Consider the following 17988-nt stretch of genomic DNA (forward strand, 5'->3'; position numbering starts at 1 on the left):
GGATTTTTCTCAACCATTCACGTCTGCAAAGTGCTGGCCCTCCACTTTTCAACACCTAAAGCTCTAACTGTTGTATTTGGCCTCCATACATTACAAGTACTTTCAGTTTGCCTTTGGGACACTTTTTCACCTGTCCAAGTCTTAAGCATCACTGAGGTCTTCTCTGATGGCATCTTAAAAAACAGTCTGCTGTAGTCAGCCTCTGGAATTATGGATAAAGCTGACCTTGTATCCAGCTCCATTTTCAGTTTTACACCAGACACATCTATTGTGATCCAGATGATTCTGTGATCTGTTTCAGTTATTCTTTGTAGTTCTAGGCATGACAGTTCAGCTTTGTCAAACTCTGTTATCTGATTCAGTTTTACATTCAATGACTTTATGCATTTGCTTAGTTTTGGTGTTAGACTTTTCACTCGGTTGTGCTTTTTGTCTGCCTTACACACTCTCTCTGTGACCTTGTCTGTGGCACTTTCTGCAAACTTTTTTTGAACCAACGGTCATTTACATCATGAGAGGATTTGCCACATTGATAATATCTTTGGCTTTCTCCACCACTCTGGGATCTTTTGTGCATTTCACACTCTAACTTGCTTTTCTGTAGTTCTGCTGCATCCTACGCTGCAGTCTCTAACAATATTGCAATGGTCAATGTCCATTCTAAGGTTAGGTCTCTTTCAGATGGTAGTCTCTTTTGAGTGCTTTGACTGTGCACGCCACATACAAGCCTGCCCCTTAATGCACCACAATACTTGGGAAAGTTTGTGCAGGTCTGCAATGTATTCAGAAAGGCTTTCATCTTTTGACTGGTTCCTTTTGTAAAATATGAATCACTCAGCTATTACAAGTGGTTAAGGTTGAACATCTTACTTGCTGGCTTTGCAGGAGTTACTAAGTTGCATAAGATATTGTACTTTCTTGCACCCATTAAGCTGAGAAGCATAGGGACTTTATTTTGCTCTTCCACATTGTTCGTGTTATGATACAGTTTCAACCTCTTGATATACAACTCCCAGCCTTCATTATATAACCATATAATAACCATATAACCATATAACAATCACAGCACGGAAACAGGCCATTCCGGCCCTCCTAGTCCATGCCGAACTCTTAATCTCATCTAGTCCCACCTACCCGCACTCAGCCCATAAACCTCCACTCCTTTCCTGTCCATATACCTATCCAATTTTACCTTAAATGACACAACTGAACTGGCCTCTACTACTTCTACAGGAAGCTCATTCCACATTAGCACTATCAAATTTGTCATTTTCCTCGACTGAAGCCATTATCATGTTATTTTCATTTTAAGTTCAGCACGTCTTTCACTGTGAACTGTAATGAACTCACTGTAGTGTCCATGGTAGCTTTCTCATGCTGTTTAACTCTCTCTGTTTTGTCCTGTAACTGTCGGTGCAGTTTGTGATATCTTGTGACATTCAGGTTCGTACTTGTCGCCAATTTGCTGTGTCTGTGCAACTACATATCAATTACGTAAAAGCACGCATGCTGGAGATGGCTTTAAATGGTGTATTCACATTGCATTGAGAGAGAGAGGACAATGCACGTGGGCAGACAACAGATCAATACATAGTGCTTAGTGGGGGGAGGTCATTGCTGTAAAAGAAATAGATACATATATTACAGATTGTGCCTTTCTTGCTGTTCGTACACTACTGATCTTCATTCTCCAAGTTCATCAGGCAACTTATTTATGACAATCTTCATATTGACAGACATGTTCAACTCATGCATGTCCTGTACATCTTCCATTGCATTGCAACAACTTCTAAGAAAAAAGACTGTAGTCTTGAAGAGCTTTCATGTCTTCTGATTGATATGTGGCCAAGAAAGAGTCCTTTCTATGTAGGCCGCAGCTATTTTGTGCTCATCACCAAAATGTTTCTGCAGTAAAGCTTAGGTGTCCTTTCTCTGGACCAGCCTAATGGCAGCTTTTGACAAGCTATCTAGGTGTTTGAGAAAATAGAGACAGTCATCATAATCTTCAGTCTTGCCCTCAATACTATTCTTGAAAGACCTCGTAAATGAATGCCGCCAAAGATTTGAATCTCTCTTTTAGGCAGAGATGTTGTTGTTGCACCACTAAGCTTGCTATTTCCTTTGTGTCTTTATGGCCTTCGGTTCAACATTTAATCCTTTATCACCTGAAACCCGAGTGTCATCAATGTGAATCAATGTTCTCAGAAGCACCTTGTGCTATTGGATATGGCATAGGTTCAGAGTACCTTCTCGATGCAGGCTGAGAGTGAACACCCTGAACTACCCCTTATTCATGCAACTAAAGCTTCTCCATCATCCTTGAAGGTTGCTCTTCAATCCAGCATTGTTATTTTTCTTTCCGAATCCCAGAATATTTGTTGTTTTACATATAACTCAGCTAAAATGGCCTCCATTCTAATGTATACCGATGTGCTATCAGACGCATAGGACATTCTGATAGCAACAGAACTGGCTGCACGCATGTTAGACACGCTGTCTTCAACTTTATATGCAGTCCCAGTCTGTTCTTTGTCTTCATAAATATTTTTATTTCCCCCAGGGAATTGCATGATTGTTTAATTTCTCTCTTAGCTTCAAGGTCACTGCTTTTAGATGAACTAATTTTGTCTTCCAAGTGTTCAAACGAGACAAAACAATGGTAGTTCAAATCAGCTTTTCAATGGAAGCAATATTTCAATTCTTCAGCTTTTCAAACAGAACCAACTGGTCGAACACTTCAGGCTATTACAGCTTTCCAGCCAAACCCAGTTGGACATGGCAACGTTTGACCATTCAAAACTGTGTTTCAAACCGAAACACACAGCAGGAATCAACAAAAGGCCCTTACTTGTCACAAGCTGCTTCAAGCTGCAGTGCTTCTAATTTCTCAGACACATCTGAATGCTGATGTTCGTTTGATATAACTTTGCTGACAAAAATGTAGTGGCAAAACTAATTTAAAATCAAAACAAAACAATTGCTGCTAGCTTGCAACCGACACAGGGTTGTGATACATGCATGATGCACCCTAAGTTCCAATGAAATGATTGTTCCAAAGAGACAAATCCTTTAATAGCAATTAGCAAACATACAATGAAGCATTATTGAGCATTTTCTCAGCGATATTAAGTGGACAGCAAACATATGACCTCTGCCGGTCCCAAGCTACAGACTGCCTTGAAACAAGCAAGAATACTTAACTTATTCTCTTCACTTTTACTACACTCTGGCTAATGTGACTGGTTACCATAATAAACATAATAAACGCATTACACAGAATACAAAGCAAATAGAGGACAGATGCATGGCTCCTAGAGTAGTTTGAGTATCTCAGAAAATGGATGATCTCCTGAGATTTTCATGCACAACAGTCTCTAGAATTTACAGAGAATGGTGCAAGAAACAAACCATCCAGTGAGTGTGACAGTTCTGTGGGTGAAAATGCCTAATTAATGAGAGAGATCAGAGGAGAATGGCCACAGCTTCAAGCTGACAGGAAGGTGACAGTAACTCAGATAACCACATGTGGTGTGCAGAAGAGCACCTTTGAACTCACACCATGTCAAACCTTGAAATGCATGGACTACAGCAGCAGAAGACCACAAACATACACTCAGTGGCCATTTTATTAGGTGAAGTAGGAGGTAACTAAAAATGTGGGCACTGAGTGTATATGTCCATGCATTCAGAGGGTGCTTCTTTGGTCATGAATCATTGCTCACCTGCCTGGCACATATTTTCACTAAGGTATTTTTGTGAGGAGCCAAGTCCCACAGTAAAAAAGCAACGCTGATATTAACCACATCAGGAAGGAAGATGAATTTGATCAAGATGTAATTGGCCCAGAGATGAGGATTCCACAGAATGGAAACTGGGCCCCTGCCAGTATCCAATGTAACAATACAATTCTCTTACCTAGAATACAGAGCATAGAACAGTACAGGCCCTTCAGCCCACAATACTGTGCTGACCCTTTAACCTACTCCAAGATCAATCTAACCCTTTCCTCCCACGTTGCCCTCTAGTTTTCTTTCTCTTATTTTGCTATGGTATTAAACACCTCATGTTCATTGGCACCACTGTATTGGTAAGCCCTAAGAAGGTATTAAACTCAAAGGTTTCATCACATGGCCTCCTGTCTTGGACCGCCCTGCCTGCACTCCTGTCATTAGCTAACTAACATGTCCATTCTTACAGTGTTTCGCTTTCCCATGCCTAACATAAACTCAATGCTTATTGATATCCAAGTGAGTACTTCTTAAATTCCAATCAAAAGAGTTTAGAGAAAATGCTTCAATAATACATTGTTTTAAAGATTAAAGGTTCACTTTATTTGTCACACATACATCAAACAACGAAGCATACAGAAAGTACATCATTTGTATCAGTGATTACAGTCTGAGGATTGTTAATGTTTCCTTTTACTCCTGGTTTGCCCCATCACAGTCTGGACGATTCCTCTAATTCCTGGAGACCCTGGAGTAATCCCTGTCTTATAAGGATAGGTTGAGCAAGCTAAGGCTTTTCTCTTTGGAGCGAAGGATGATGAGAGGTGATTTGATAGAGGTGTACAAGATGATAAGAGGCAGAGATTGTGTGGACAAGCTGCTACCTTTTCTCTAGGGTGGAAGTGGCTAATATGAGGGGGCATAATTTTAAGGTGTATGGGGGATGTCAGAGGTAAGCATATTCACAGAGTGGTGAGTGCTTGAAGTACCCTGCCAGGAGTGGTAGTAGAGGCAGATACATCAAGGGCTTTTAAGAAATTCCAAGATAGGCACATGGATGAAAGAAAAATGGAGACAGAGTTAGATTGATGTTAAAAGTTAGATAGGTTAAAAGGTCGGGACATTTTGGGCTGAAGGGTCCTTACTGTGCTGTAATGTTCTAAATTCTATGCAATCCTGGAAGGAGAGCAATCCTATACAACTGGCTGGCACTGTTGGAGGTTGATATGACCATTGAAACACGAGACTGCAGATTAGAATCAGAATCAGCTTTCTTATCACTAACATATGTTGTGAAATTTATTTTGTGGCAGCAGTACAGTGCAATGCATAAAATGCACTATTAATTATTTTAAATTATCATAAGAAATATAGTGGATTTTAGTTAACTGGGACACGTTGGGACCAGTAGAATTTGGCTCAATTAAGCAGCTGCCCCAATTACCTGGTTTCATGGAAATAAAAAGGTATAAAAAAGCCAAACTACCATTTAACTGAGTAACAAATTATGTATTTAAATGAAACACAGAACAAATTAGAGCATCACTAATACTACTACAGTACTATCAAACTGTGTATTAGTTCCTAATAGCTGTTGACAGAGGAATTCATCCAGTGTACTGCTATGTTATTTTGATTGACTGTAATTGAACAAAATTAGTGCAGACACCCAGTGCAGATAATGGACCTTCTGTCATACAATGTCTTTGACAATTGTATCCTCCAAATCTTCATTTTCATTGTAACATTGAAGGTGATTGTCGAAACCTTCAGATTATTCATAGTTCCTAACTTGCTGAAGTAGTGAAATCATTTTATCTTCACTCAATTTCATATCTCTAAGCCTGACTACTTGAAACTACAGTGAGCAAAACAGTTCTGAATTGTCTTACTGCTATTTCTCTCCAACTCACAGTGACAAAAATTACTGCTTTATGAAGACAAACACACTCAACTGTTCGCTCTAAGCAGCTACCGCCATACAAGTGCGTGCAACTGATGTGAGTTAGAAACTGTTTAGCAATAGTCTCCTGACCCAATTAAGCAGCATAGTGTCCCAATAAACGAAGGGAATCGTGGCTATTTTCTTGATTAGTTTTTGTTCTTTAGAGTTATCCCAAATAAGCAGCTGGCCGAATTAACTGGAATCCATTGTATATAAATAAATATACACACATATATACAGTACTATGCAAAAATCCTGGGCACCTGTAAAAAAAATTATTAAGCGAAGATGCTATCAAAAATAATGAAATGAACAGTTTCTAAATAACAAAAAAATTACTATAAAGAGCACTTGCTGCCATTGTTCAACATCCCAGTCCTTGTGTTTTTGTGAGTCTCTTGGCTTTGTTTCCACTTCTGAGGAATTGTCTTTGGTAGCAATTCTTTCATGAAGACCACTTCTGACAAGACTTCTCCGGACTGTAGAGGGATGTGTTTGGATTCCAGTGGTTTCTGTGAGTTCAGAGCTGATGGCAGTACTGGTCTTCCGATTTAGAAGGGACGTCAGTTTGATGTATCTCTCGTCTGCTGAATTCAGGTTCTGTGGCCGACCACTGCATTTCTGATCCTCAACCATTCCCATTTCTTTGTGCTTCGTCAGAACAGCTTTGACAGCACATCTTGAAACTCCTGTCTGCTGTGAAATTTCTGCTTGGGAAAAACCTTGCTGATGCAGGATGACCACCTTGTGTCTTGTTGCTATGTTATGCTCAATCTTGCCATGGTGTAAAAATTGATGATTTGAAGGTCAAACATCTGCCACACCCTCACCTTTTAGTTTGGTTGTCCTTTGCCCAGTTTGATTCCTTCTACACCCATTTCTATTCCAGTTAATCAGTTTAATTCATTCAACTCATTATGTCATTGATCATTAGCATCCTGTTTGTTACCTTTGTTTAATGCTGCACTGGGCTGTATACCTACAAAGTAAGCAAGTTTTTATTTGAAAAGTCATCTTTTACTTAATATGTTACTTTTTTAACAAAATACAAAGAATTCTCTGTAACATTAAAATTCTGGGAAAGTGAACATTTGGAAATCTAAAATTTGCTCATTTCTACTGATGCAGAAGACAAAAAATAAACATCTTAAGCTAAATTTCTATAAAAAATAGAGTGCCTAAGATTTTTGCAAAGTTCTAAATCACACACACACACACACACACACACACACACACACACACACACACACACACACACACACACACACACACACACACACACACACACACACACACACACACACACACACACACACACACACACACACACACACACACACACACTGTCCATTCTGAAATCTGATGGTGGAGGGAAAGAAGCTGTTCCTAAAATACTGAATATGTCTTCAGACTCTTGGACTTCCTTCCTGTTGGTATCATTGGGAAGGGGACATGTCCTGGCTGTTGGGGCTCCTTAATGCTGATGCTAGCATCTGGAACTAAAGACAATCAGCAGGTCAGGCAGCATCTGTGGAGGCAAAAGAATGGTCAATATTCTGGGTCAAAACCTTGGAATAGGAGTATCTGAGGCCTCATCACATGTTACAAGGGTTTTGGAGCCTGGTTGTTTCTCTGTCATCACTCTCTCCATTGAAGAGCCAGTTTTCAGTCCATTCAGATGGTGCCTTTTAAGGCGTTGTACTCAGTTCAACACTGTGCACGACCTCTTGGTTTATTTTTCTGGTGTTCCACACTCTAGTCATTTTACTCTTTTCCACAGAGATTGATTCTGTCCTTCGATTTCCCTTTCTATGGCCATTATCTGCGTCAGATCACCATAGCAACTGGAGGTAAGTGGCTTGTGTTTTCAGAAAAAGAAATATGTTTGTCACAATTGAATTCATTTTGAGGAGTCAGAATATCTCTCAGTTATATTGTAGAACTTAAGTTTAATCTCTCCAAGTAAGAGCTGCATTACTGAACACTGTAAACATAGGGTGTATTTTGCTTCAGAAATGGGAGCAAATGTCACTCTGGTCTAATACAGTGTTACCAGCTCCAGTTTTCTTTATATCCAGAGAGTTCTCCTCTTTTCTACTCTCCCTCTCTCCTAATGCTTTATACATAACAAACTGAAATAAATAAAAATAAAACTTGGTCCAGAATGTGAGATCAAGGCAAACAGTGGTAAAGGAAGCACCACAAATACCTAGTCATCTTTTTGGCAAAAACTCCCCCTTTTCCAAGCTGTCAGTTCAGTAAAATTCCTGGGCCTCAAAGTAATACATCACAGTCACACAAGAGATTCTGCAGATGCTGGCAATCCAGAGAAACACACAAAAAATGGTGAAGGAACTCAGCAGGTCAGGAAGTATTGTGCTTGATGAAGGGTCTCAACTTGAAATGTCCTCTGTTTATACCTTTCCATAGCCTGACCTGCTGAGTTCCTCCAGAGTTTTGTATGTGTTGCTAATAAATCACATTAAGGATTTTCCACAACCATTCAGGAAGCAAAACGTAGAATCCTTATTTTTTTCCCATTGTAGCAGTATCAAGAACAGGTACATAGAATTAAGGTGAGAGGAAAGTTTTTCATATATATATGGAACACACTACTAAAGGAGATGCTGGAATTGAATTAGCATCGGAATCAGGTTTATTATCATATGTCATGAAATTTTGTGGCAGCACAGTGCAAAGATATAAAAATTACTGTAGAATTATAAAGAAAAATTAAGTAAAGCAATAGAAAAATAGCAAATTGTTTATGGTATCATGGACAGTTCAGAAATCTAATGGTAGGGAGAATAAAACTGTTCCTAAAACATGGTACGGTAGCACAGTGGTTAGCACAATGTTTTATAGTAAAGTTGTCCTGGGCTCAATTACAGCCACTGCTTGTAAAGATTAGTACATTCTCCCTGTGATTGCATGTTTTTCCTCCGGGTGCTCCGGTTTCCTCCCACAGTCCAAAGACGTACTGGTTGGTAGTTGAATTGGTCATTGTAAATTGTCCTGTGATTAGGCTAAGGTTAAATCGAGGGTTGCTGGGTGACATGACTCAAGGGCCAGAAAGGTCACGCTGTATCTAAACAAATAAATAAATGTAAGAAATACTGCAGATGCTAGAAACCCAGAGTAAGACATACAAAAATGCTAGAAGAACTCAGCAGGTCAGGCAATCTGTGTGCAGAGGATTAAAATAATTCCTCTCCATAGATGCTGCATAGCCTGATCAGATTCAACAGCATTTGGTGTTTTGTTCCTAAAACATTGAGCATGGGTCCTCAAGCTCCTGTACCTCTTCCTCGATGATAGTAATGCAAAGAGGGCATGTAGAAAATAGCCCACATTTTTATTTCTTCTACCAAAGTACATGACCATACATTTCCCAACACTATACTCCATCCGCCACTTCTTTGCCCAGTCTCCCAATCTGTCTAAGTCCTACTGGAGATTCACTGGTTCTTCAAAACTTCCTGCCCCTCCACCTATCTTCGTGTTGTCCGCACACTAGGCCACAAAACCATCAATTCCGTCATCCAGGTATTTGACATATAATGTATAAAGAAAAGGTCCCAACACAGAGCCCCTGTGGAACACCACTAGTCACCGGCAGCTAACCAGTATCCCTTTATTCTCATTCTTTGCTTTCTGCCAATCAACCAATGGTAGAATCCATGGTAGAATCTTTCCTATAATACCAAGGGCTTTTAACTTATTAAGCAATCTCATGTGTGGCACCTTGTCAAATGCCTTTTGAAAATCCAAGTACACAACATCCACTAATGCTCATTTGTCTATCCTGCTTGTTATTTATTCCAAGAGATTTACCAGGCAAGATATTCCCTTAAGGAAACCATGCTGACTTAAGCCTATTTTATCATGTGCCTCCAAGTACCCCAAAACTTCATCTTTAATAATGGACTCCAACATCTTCCCAACCACTGAGGTCAGACTAACTGGCCTATAATTTCCTTTCTTCTGCCCCTCTCCCTTCTTGAAGTGTGGAGTGACATTGGCAATTTTCCACTCCTCTGGAACCAGGCCAGAATCAAGTGATTCTTGACGGACATTACTAATGCCTCCCCAATCTCTTCAGCCACCTCTTTCAGAACCCTGGTGTGTAGTCCATCTGGTCCAGGTGACTTATCTACCTTCAGACCTTTCAGTTTCCCAAGAACCTTCTTCCCAGAAATGGCAACCACACACTTCTGCTCTCTGGCACTCTCAAACCTCCAGCATACTGCTAGTGTCTTCCACAGTAAAGACTGATGCAAAATATTTATTCAGTTCATATGTCATTTCCTTGTCCCACATTACTATCTCTCCAGCATCATTTTCCAGGAGTCCAATATCTACTCTCGTCTCTCTTTTACACTTTATATATCTGAAGATGGTTTTGGTATCCTCTTTTGGCTGGTTTACCTTCATATTCCATCTTTTCCTTCTTTATGATTTTTAGTTGCCTTCTTTGGGTTTTTAAAAGCTTCTCAATCCTTTAACTTGCCACTTTTTTTTCTCATTATATGTCCTCTCTGGCTTTAATGTTGGCTTTGACTTCTCTTATCAGACACAGTTGCATCATTCTGCCTTTAGAGTACTTGTTCTCCTTTGGGATGTATCTATCCTGTGCCTTCCGAATTGCTCCTAGTAACTTCAACTATTGCTGCTCTGCCATCATCCCTGCTAGTGTTCCCTTCCAATCAATTTTAGCCAACTCCTCTCTCATGCCTCTGTAATTCCCTTTATTCCACTATAATACTGATACATATGACTTTAATTTCACCTTGTCAAATGCAGGGTGAATTTTATCATATTAAGGTCACTGATACCTAAGGGTTCCTTTACCTTAAGTGTTCTAATTATTTCCAGTTCATTGCACAACACCCAATCCACAACAGCTGATCCTCTAGTGGGCTCAACTGTGAGCTGCTCTAAAAAGCCATCTTAGGTATTCTACATACTCCCTCTCTAGGGATGCAGCTCCAACCTGATTTTCTATATCTACCTGCATATTGAAATCACCCATGACTATCGTAACATTGCCCTTTTGACATGCATTTTGAATTGAATTGACTTTATTTCTTACATCTTTCACATACATGAGGAGTAAAGATCTTTATGTAACATCTTTGTCAAAGTGAAATTTATAGTAATTTGCAGTAAATAGTATGTACATCAGGACAGTCAGTATAACATAGAAATACAATTGTATCAGCATGAGTTAATCAGTCTGATGGCCTGGTGGAAGAAGCTGTCCCGGAGACTGTTGGTACTGGCTTTTATTGCTGTGGTACCGTTTCCCAGATGGCAGCAGCTGGAACAGTTTGTGGTTGGGGTGACTCGGGTCCCCAATGATCCTTAGGGCTCTTTTTACACACCTGTCTCTGTAAATGTCCTGAATTTCACATCTACAGATGCACTGGGCTGTCCGCACTACTCTCTGCAGAGTCCTGCAATTGAGGAAATTACAGTTCCCATACTAGTGATACAGCCAGTCAGGACGCTCTCAATTGTGTCCCTGTAGAAAGTCTTAGGATATGGAGACTCATGCCAAACTTCTTCAACTGTCTGAGATGAAAGAGGCGCTGTTGTGCTGTTTTCACAACACAGCCAGTATGTACAGACCACATGAGATCCTTGGTGATGTGGATGCCGAGGAACTTAAAGCTGTTCACCCTCTCAACCCCAGATCCATTGATGTCAATTGGGGTTAGCTTGTCTCCATTCCTCCTGTAATCCACAACCAGCTCCTTTGTTTTTGCCACATTGAGGGAGAGGTTGTTTTCTTGACACCACTGTGTCAGGGTGATGACTTCCTCTCTGTAGGCTGCCTCATTATTATTTGAGATTAGGGCAATCAGTGTAGTGTCATCAGCAAATTTAATTAGCAGATTGGAGCTGTGGGTGGTGACACAGTCATGGGTGTACAGTGAATAAAGGATTGGGCTTAGGACACAGCCATGAGGGGCTTCTGTATTAAGAGTCAGAGGGGCAGATGTGAGGGAGTCCACTCTTAACACCTGCTGATGATCTGACAGGAAGTCCAGGATCCAACTGCACAAGGCAGGGTGAAGGCCAAGGTAATTTGTAGACCACATCTTTGCTACAGTTTGGAGGTCTGTATATAAATTCCATTAGGGTCTATTTACCCTTTAATTTTCTTAGTTCACAATTCTACACCTTCTGATCATATGTCATCTTTCATTTGAATTTGAATAGAGCCACCCCACTCCCTTGCCTTTTGATACAAAATGAATCCTTGGATGTTAAGCTCCCAGCTATAATCTTCTTTCAGCCATGATTCAGTGTTAACTACAACATCATACCTGCCAATCTGGAACTGTGCTACAAGTTCTTCTACTTTATTCTGTATACTGCGTGCATTCAAATAGAACACCTTCATCCCTTTTTGATTTACGCCCCTTTTACATTGCAACTCATCCTGTTGACTGCAATTTTGCCAGATCATCAGCCTTTCCTTGCAAGTAGTCTCACTACACTCTACCGTTATTTGTAAACCAACTACCCCAAAACAACCACCCCATCCTCAGCCCTATCACTCCAGTTCCCATCTCTCTGCCAAATTAGTTTAAACCCTCCCGAACAGCTCTAGCAAACCTACCTGCAAGGACATTGCCTCCTCAGGTTCAGATGTAACCCGTCCCTTCTGTACAGGTCATACCTTCCGCAGAAAAGATCCCAATAATCCAGAAATCTGAAACCCCTGCCCCTGCACCAGTTCTTCAGTCACACATTCACCTGCAAAATCATCCTATTCTTACCCTCACTGGTTTATGGCACAGGCAACAATCCAGAGATTACTATCCTGGAGGTCCTGCTCTTCAACTTTCTATCTAACTCCCTAAAATCTCTCTTCAAGACCACCTCCCTTTTCCTGTAATTGGTGCCAATACGTACCAAGACTTCTGGCTCCTCAGCCTCCCCCTTTAGAATGCCATGGGCCCAATCTGAGACATCCCTGACCCTGGCACCTGGGAGGCAACATACCAATATCTATTTCATATCCACAGAATCTCGTCTCTGTTCCTCTGACTATGGAATCTATCGCCACTGCAGTCCTCTTCCCTTCTGAGCCGCAGCACCAGACTCTGTGCCAAACACAGAGCTGTGGCTCCACCCAGGTGGTCGTCCCTTCAGCAGTATCTGAAGTATCTCAGTACTTATTATTGAGAGGAGCAGCAACAGGGGTACTCTACACTGGCTACCCATTTCCCTTCCTTGACCTAACAGTCACTCAGTTACCTGCCCCCTGCAACCTAGGGGTGACTACTTCCCTGTAGCTCCTATCTATCAATTCCTTAGTCTCCCATATGAGCTGAAGGTCATCGAGCTGCAGCCCCAGTTCCTGAACATGTTACCTGAGGAGCTGCAGCTCAGTGCACCTGGTGCAAATATAGTTATCCAAAAGAGTTATCCAAGAATTCCCATATCTTATACACAGAGCAAAACACAGCCATTCTCACTGCAATAACTGTGCCCTAACAGATGAGGAATGAAGAATAAAGAAGAAAAAGAAACTTAGCAGATACTTACCTTGCCCAAGCCTGATGAGCCAAAACCACTCCAACATTCACATTCACACAATAGCTGCTCCACTTGCCCCTGCCTTATTTTTATTTGCCCTTTCCAATATATCCCGTTCACAGATTGGATGCAGTCTAACTTCAAAAACTGCCGCAAAGCGCTGCTTTTTATAATTCTTAGCCACGAACATAAGTGAAATTGCCGCATCTTCTCGTGCTCCCACTCACAAATTGGCCGCAGTCCACCTTCGAAAAATGCTGCAAAGCGCTGCCTATTTTAATCTTCAGCCACGCACATAAGTGGAATTGCCGCTTCTTCTCGTGCTTCTGCTTATTGACTGGGCGCAACTGCTGCGAAGCGCTGCCTATTTTAATCTTTAGCCGCAAACCTAAGTGAAATCACTGCATCTTCTTGTGCTCCCGCTCACTGATTGGGTGCAGTCCACTCTCTTTTACTCTTTATTACTCAAAAAGTGGAATTTGGACCACTGGAAAATGACACTAAAGTAATGGGAGACAAAGAAATGACAGGTGAAATTAATCAGCATTTTGTGTCGCTCCACTGTGAAAGACACTTGCTAGAAATATGAGAGTGTTAATGGGCAGAGGTGAGTGTAGTTGCTATTAATAAGAAGGTCTGAATGTAGATAAGTCACCTAGAACAGAGGACTACACACCAGTGTTCTGAAGGAAGTTGCTGAAGAGATTGTAGAGGCATTAGTATTGAGGTGTGTGGGACAGGTGGCAGAGAAGGAGTGCTGGGGGTGATGCAGGTGCAGACACACCCAGCCCTGAGACATCAGGCTAGGTCATTCGATTCCAAACAATCAGTTTATTGTTCATTATAGTATGGTGCTTCCCACTCCCTCCCCTCTCCCTTCTCCTTTAATCAACCCATTCCCTAGCCCCTTCCCACTCTCAGTCCACAATAGAGACCCATGTCAGAATGAGATTTATCATCACTCACATATGTCATGACATTTGTTTGGTTTTTTTTGCAGCAGTACTGTGCAAAAGTCTTAAGCACCCTAGCTATATATATGTGCCTAAGACATTTGCACAGTACTGTCAGCCAAAGTCAGCATGGTTACCATAAGGGGAAATCTTGCCTGACAAATCTTTTCAGAATTCTTCGAGGAAATTACAGGCAGGATAGACAGAAAAGAGTTAATGGATATTGTGTACTTGGATTTTCAAAAGGCCTTTGACAAGATGTCTCACATGAGGGTGCTTAACAGGATAAGAATCCATGGTATTACAGGAAAGATACTAACATGGATAGAAGATTAGCTGCCTGGTGGGAGGCAAAGAGTGGGAATAAGTGGGGCCTTTTCTGGTTGGCTGCCGATGACTAATGGTGTTCCACAGGCGTTGGTTTTGGGACTGCTTCTTTTCACATTATGTATTAACGATTTGGATGGCTTTGTGGCCAGGTTTGCAGACAATACAAAGATAGGTGGAGGGCAGGTAGAGTTGAAGAAACAGGGAGTCTCCTGATTGAGAGAATGGGCAAAGAAGTGGCAGATGGAATACAGTGTCAGAAAGTGTATGCTCATATACTATGGTAGGAAAGAAAATAAGAGCATATACTATATTCTAAACAGGGAGAGAATACAAAATTCAGAGGTGCAAAGGGAACTTGGAATCATTGTGCAGGATTCCCTAAAGGTTAACTTGCAGGTTGAGTAAATGGTAAGGAAGGCAAATGTAATATTAGCATTCATTTTGAGAGGACTAGAATGCAAGAGCAGGGATGGCTTTGGGGAAAAGGCAGGAGAATGGGGTGGAGAGGGATAATAAATCAGCCATGATGGAATGGTGGAGCAAACTCAAGGGTCTAATTCTGCTCCTATGTCTTATGATCTTACGTGATGCTGAGGTTTTATCAGGCATGCATCAGACTGCACTTGGAGTATTGTGAGCAGTTTTGGGCCCCTTATCAAAGAAAAGATTTGCTGCCATTGGAGAGGGTCCAGAGGAGGTTCACGAGTATTATTCCAGTAATGAAAGGGTGTGTTTGATGGTTCTGGGCCTGTACTCGCTAGAGTTTAGAAGAATGGGGGCGGGGGTACAGTCTCACTGAAATTTATCAAATACTGAAAGGCCCAGATAGAGAGGATGAGGAAAGGATGTTTCCAATAGTGGGTGAGTCTAGGACCAGAGAGCACATAGAAAGATAGAAACATAGAAAACTTAAGCACAATACAGGCCCTTTGGCCCACAAAGTTGTGCCGAACATGTCCCTACCTTAGAAATTACTAGGCTTACCCATAGTCCATGTACCTATCCAAAAGTCTCTTAAAAGACCCTATTGTATCTGTCTCCACCACCGTTGCCGGCAGCCCATTCCACACACTCACCACTCTGCGTAAAAAAACTTACCCTCGACATATCCTTTGTACCTGCTCCCAAGCACCTTAAACCTGTGTCCTTTTGTGGCAACCATTTCAGCCCTGGGAAAAAGCCTCTGACTACCCACATGATCAGTGCCTCTCATTATCTTCTACACCTCTATTCACAGCCTCTGAATAGATGGATGTCTATTTAGAACAGGGGTGAGGAAGAATTTCTTCGGCCAGAGGATGGTTAATTTGTGGAAGTCATTGCTACAAACGGTTGTGGGAGGCCAAGTCATTGGGTAAATTTAAAGCAGAGGTTGTTAGATTTTTGATTAGTTATGGGGGGACGACAGGAGAATGGAGTTGAGAAGGATAATATTTCTTTTATTTCTCTTATAGCTAGGAGGGCGATGTTGCTCTGCCTACTCACGCTCAATGGTTACGTGGTGTTATGTCATGCTTAAATGTAGAGAAGATCCATTGTTCAATTTCTGATTCTAACCAAGACTTCCAAACATTGTGGGGACCATTTTTGAACTACGTTCAAAACCTTTGATTTGGTGTTAAAGTACAGATGTTGGCTAATAACATAAATCACTATGTGATAAGGATTTTTTTCTGTCTTTCTTTCTTTACCAAACAGCTTCGACTTTGGTAGTGGGTTTAGATTCTTTTTTTTATAATAAAATGATTACAATTCAAATTACAATTTAATTAATGTAGGTGTTTGATTATGAATATAGAGTACTGCGATTGCAAGTGTGATTTAAGTATAATGTATTCGGTACTATTCTATCTTTTTTTGATTAATAATATATATCCTCATGTACTCTGTATTCTTCTATGTGAAAATTAATAAAAATATTGAAAAAGAAAGAGAGGGATAATATATGAGTTGTGATAGAATGGTGGAGCAGACTAGATGTGCCAAATAGCCTAATTCTGCTCCTATATCTTTTGGTCTTACAGTCTTATTGTCTACTTGCACTGCACTTTCTCTGTAGCTGTTACACTTTATTCTGTTTTTTTTTGTTTTACTTTGTGCTACCTCAATGCATTTGTGTATTGATTGGATCTGTATGCAAGATATTGTATCTTGGTACATGTGACAATAATATAACAATTTACAATTTCAATAAAAACACAGGCCAGCCTCAAGCTTAAGTGACTAAATTCACCAAAGACTCGAATTGTTTGAACGTATTGAATTTTCTAAGTTCCAGCGATTATAGGCTCAAAGAATGCTCCTCATACCTTAACCTTTTCATTCCTGGAATCATTCTCGTGAACATTCTCTGGACCCTCTCCAATGCTAGCACATCCTTTCTTAGATAAGGGGCTATTACAGCTCAGACATTGGAGTTTGGAGTTCAGAGTTCAATTCAGGTGCCCTCTGTAAGAAAGTTTGTACGTTCTTCCCATGTGCATGTGGGTTTCCTCTGGGGTATTCTGGTTTCCTCCCACAGTCCAAAGATGTACCGGTTAGTACATTGTAAATTGTAAATTGTCTTATGATTAGGCTAGGGTTAAATCAGTGGGTTGCTGGGCGGTGTGGGTTGGTGGACCATAAGGCCTGTTCCACGCTTTACCTCTAAATAAATAAAACTGCTCACCATATTCCAAATGCAGTTTGATCAATGTCCTATAAAGCCTCAGCTTTATATTTACTGAGAGCATGAATTATAGAGTCCTTGAAAGTGATATTAACTGATATCAGAAGGATGGTGAAAAGAATTTCATTCAGAAATGATCCTGCTGGTTTGAAACCACTGTGCATCATTGGAGTTAAGATTCAGATCAGCGTGATTTAATTGAATAGCAGAGCAAGCTCCTGGGTCTGCATTTGTTGTTGCAATCCTCCTTATAGATAGATAGATAGATAGATAGATAGATAGATAGATACTTTATTCATCCCCATGGGGAAATTCAACTTTTTTTTCCAATGTCCCATACACTTGTTGTAGCAAAACTAATTACATACAATACTTTACTCAGTAAAAAATATGATATGCATCTAAATCACTATCTCAAAAAGCATTAATAATAGCTTTTAAAAAGTTCTTAAGTCCTGGCGGTAGAATTGTAAAGCCTAATGGCATTGGGGAGTATTGACCTCTTCATCCTGTCTGAGGAGCATTGCATCGATAGTAACCTGTCGCTGAAACTGCTTCTCTGTCTCTGGATGGTGCTATGTAGAGGATGTTCAGAGTTATCCATAATTGACCGTAGCCTACTCAGCGCCCTTCGCTCAGCTACCGATGTTAAACTCTCCAGTACTTTGCCCACGACAGAGCCCGCCTTCCTTACCAGCTTATTAAGACGTGAGGCGTCCCTCTTCTTAATGCTGCCTCCCCAACATGCCACCACAAAGAAGAGGGCGCTCTCCACAACTGACCTATAGAACATCTTCAGCATCTCACTACAGA

General features: G+C 40.8%; 1 protein-coding gene across 1 annotated transcript in view; it reads left to right on the forward strand.

The window, feature by feature from the left end:
- LOC140741490 (plexin domain-containing protein 1-like) overlaps positions 1 to 17988 on the forward strand; it is an 810319-nt gene that overhangs the window by 511451 nt on the left and 280880 nt on the right. The window contains exon 4 of the mRNA XM_073071746.1: positions 7454 to 7523. Within this exon, the coding sequence (XP_072927847.1) occupies positions 7454 to 7523 (70 nt within the window). The remainder of the gene's footprint in view (positions 1 to 7453; positions 7524 to 17988) is intronic.

Source organism: Hemitrygon akajei, chromosome 18 (assembly GCF_048418815.1).
Source record: "Hemitrygon akajei chromosome 18, sHemAka1.3, whole genome shotgun sequence".
Lineage (NCBI taxonomy): Eukaryota > Metazoa > Chordata > Chondrichthyes > Myliobatiformes > Dasyatidae > Hemitrygon > Hemitrygon akajei.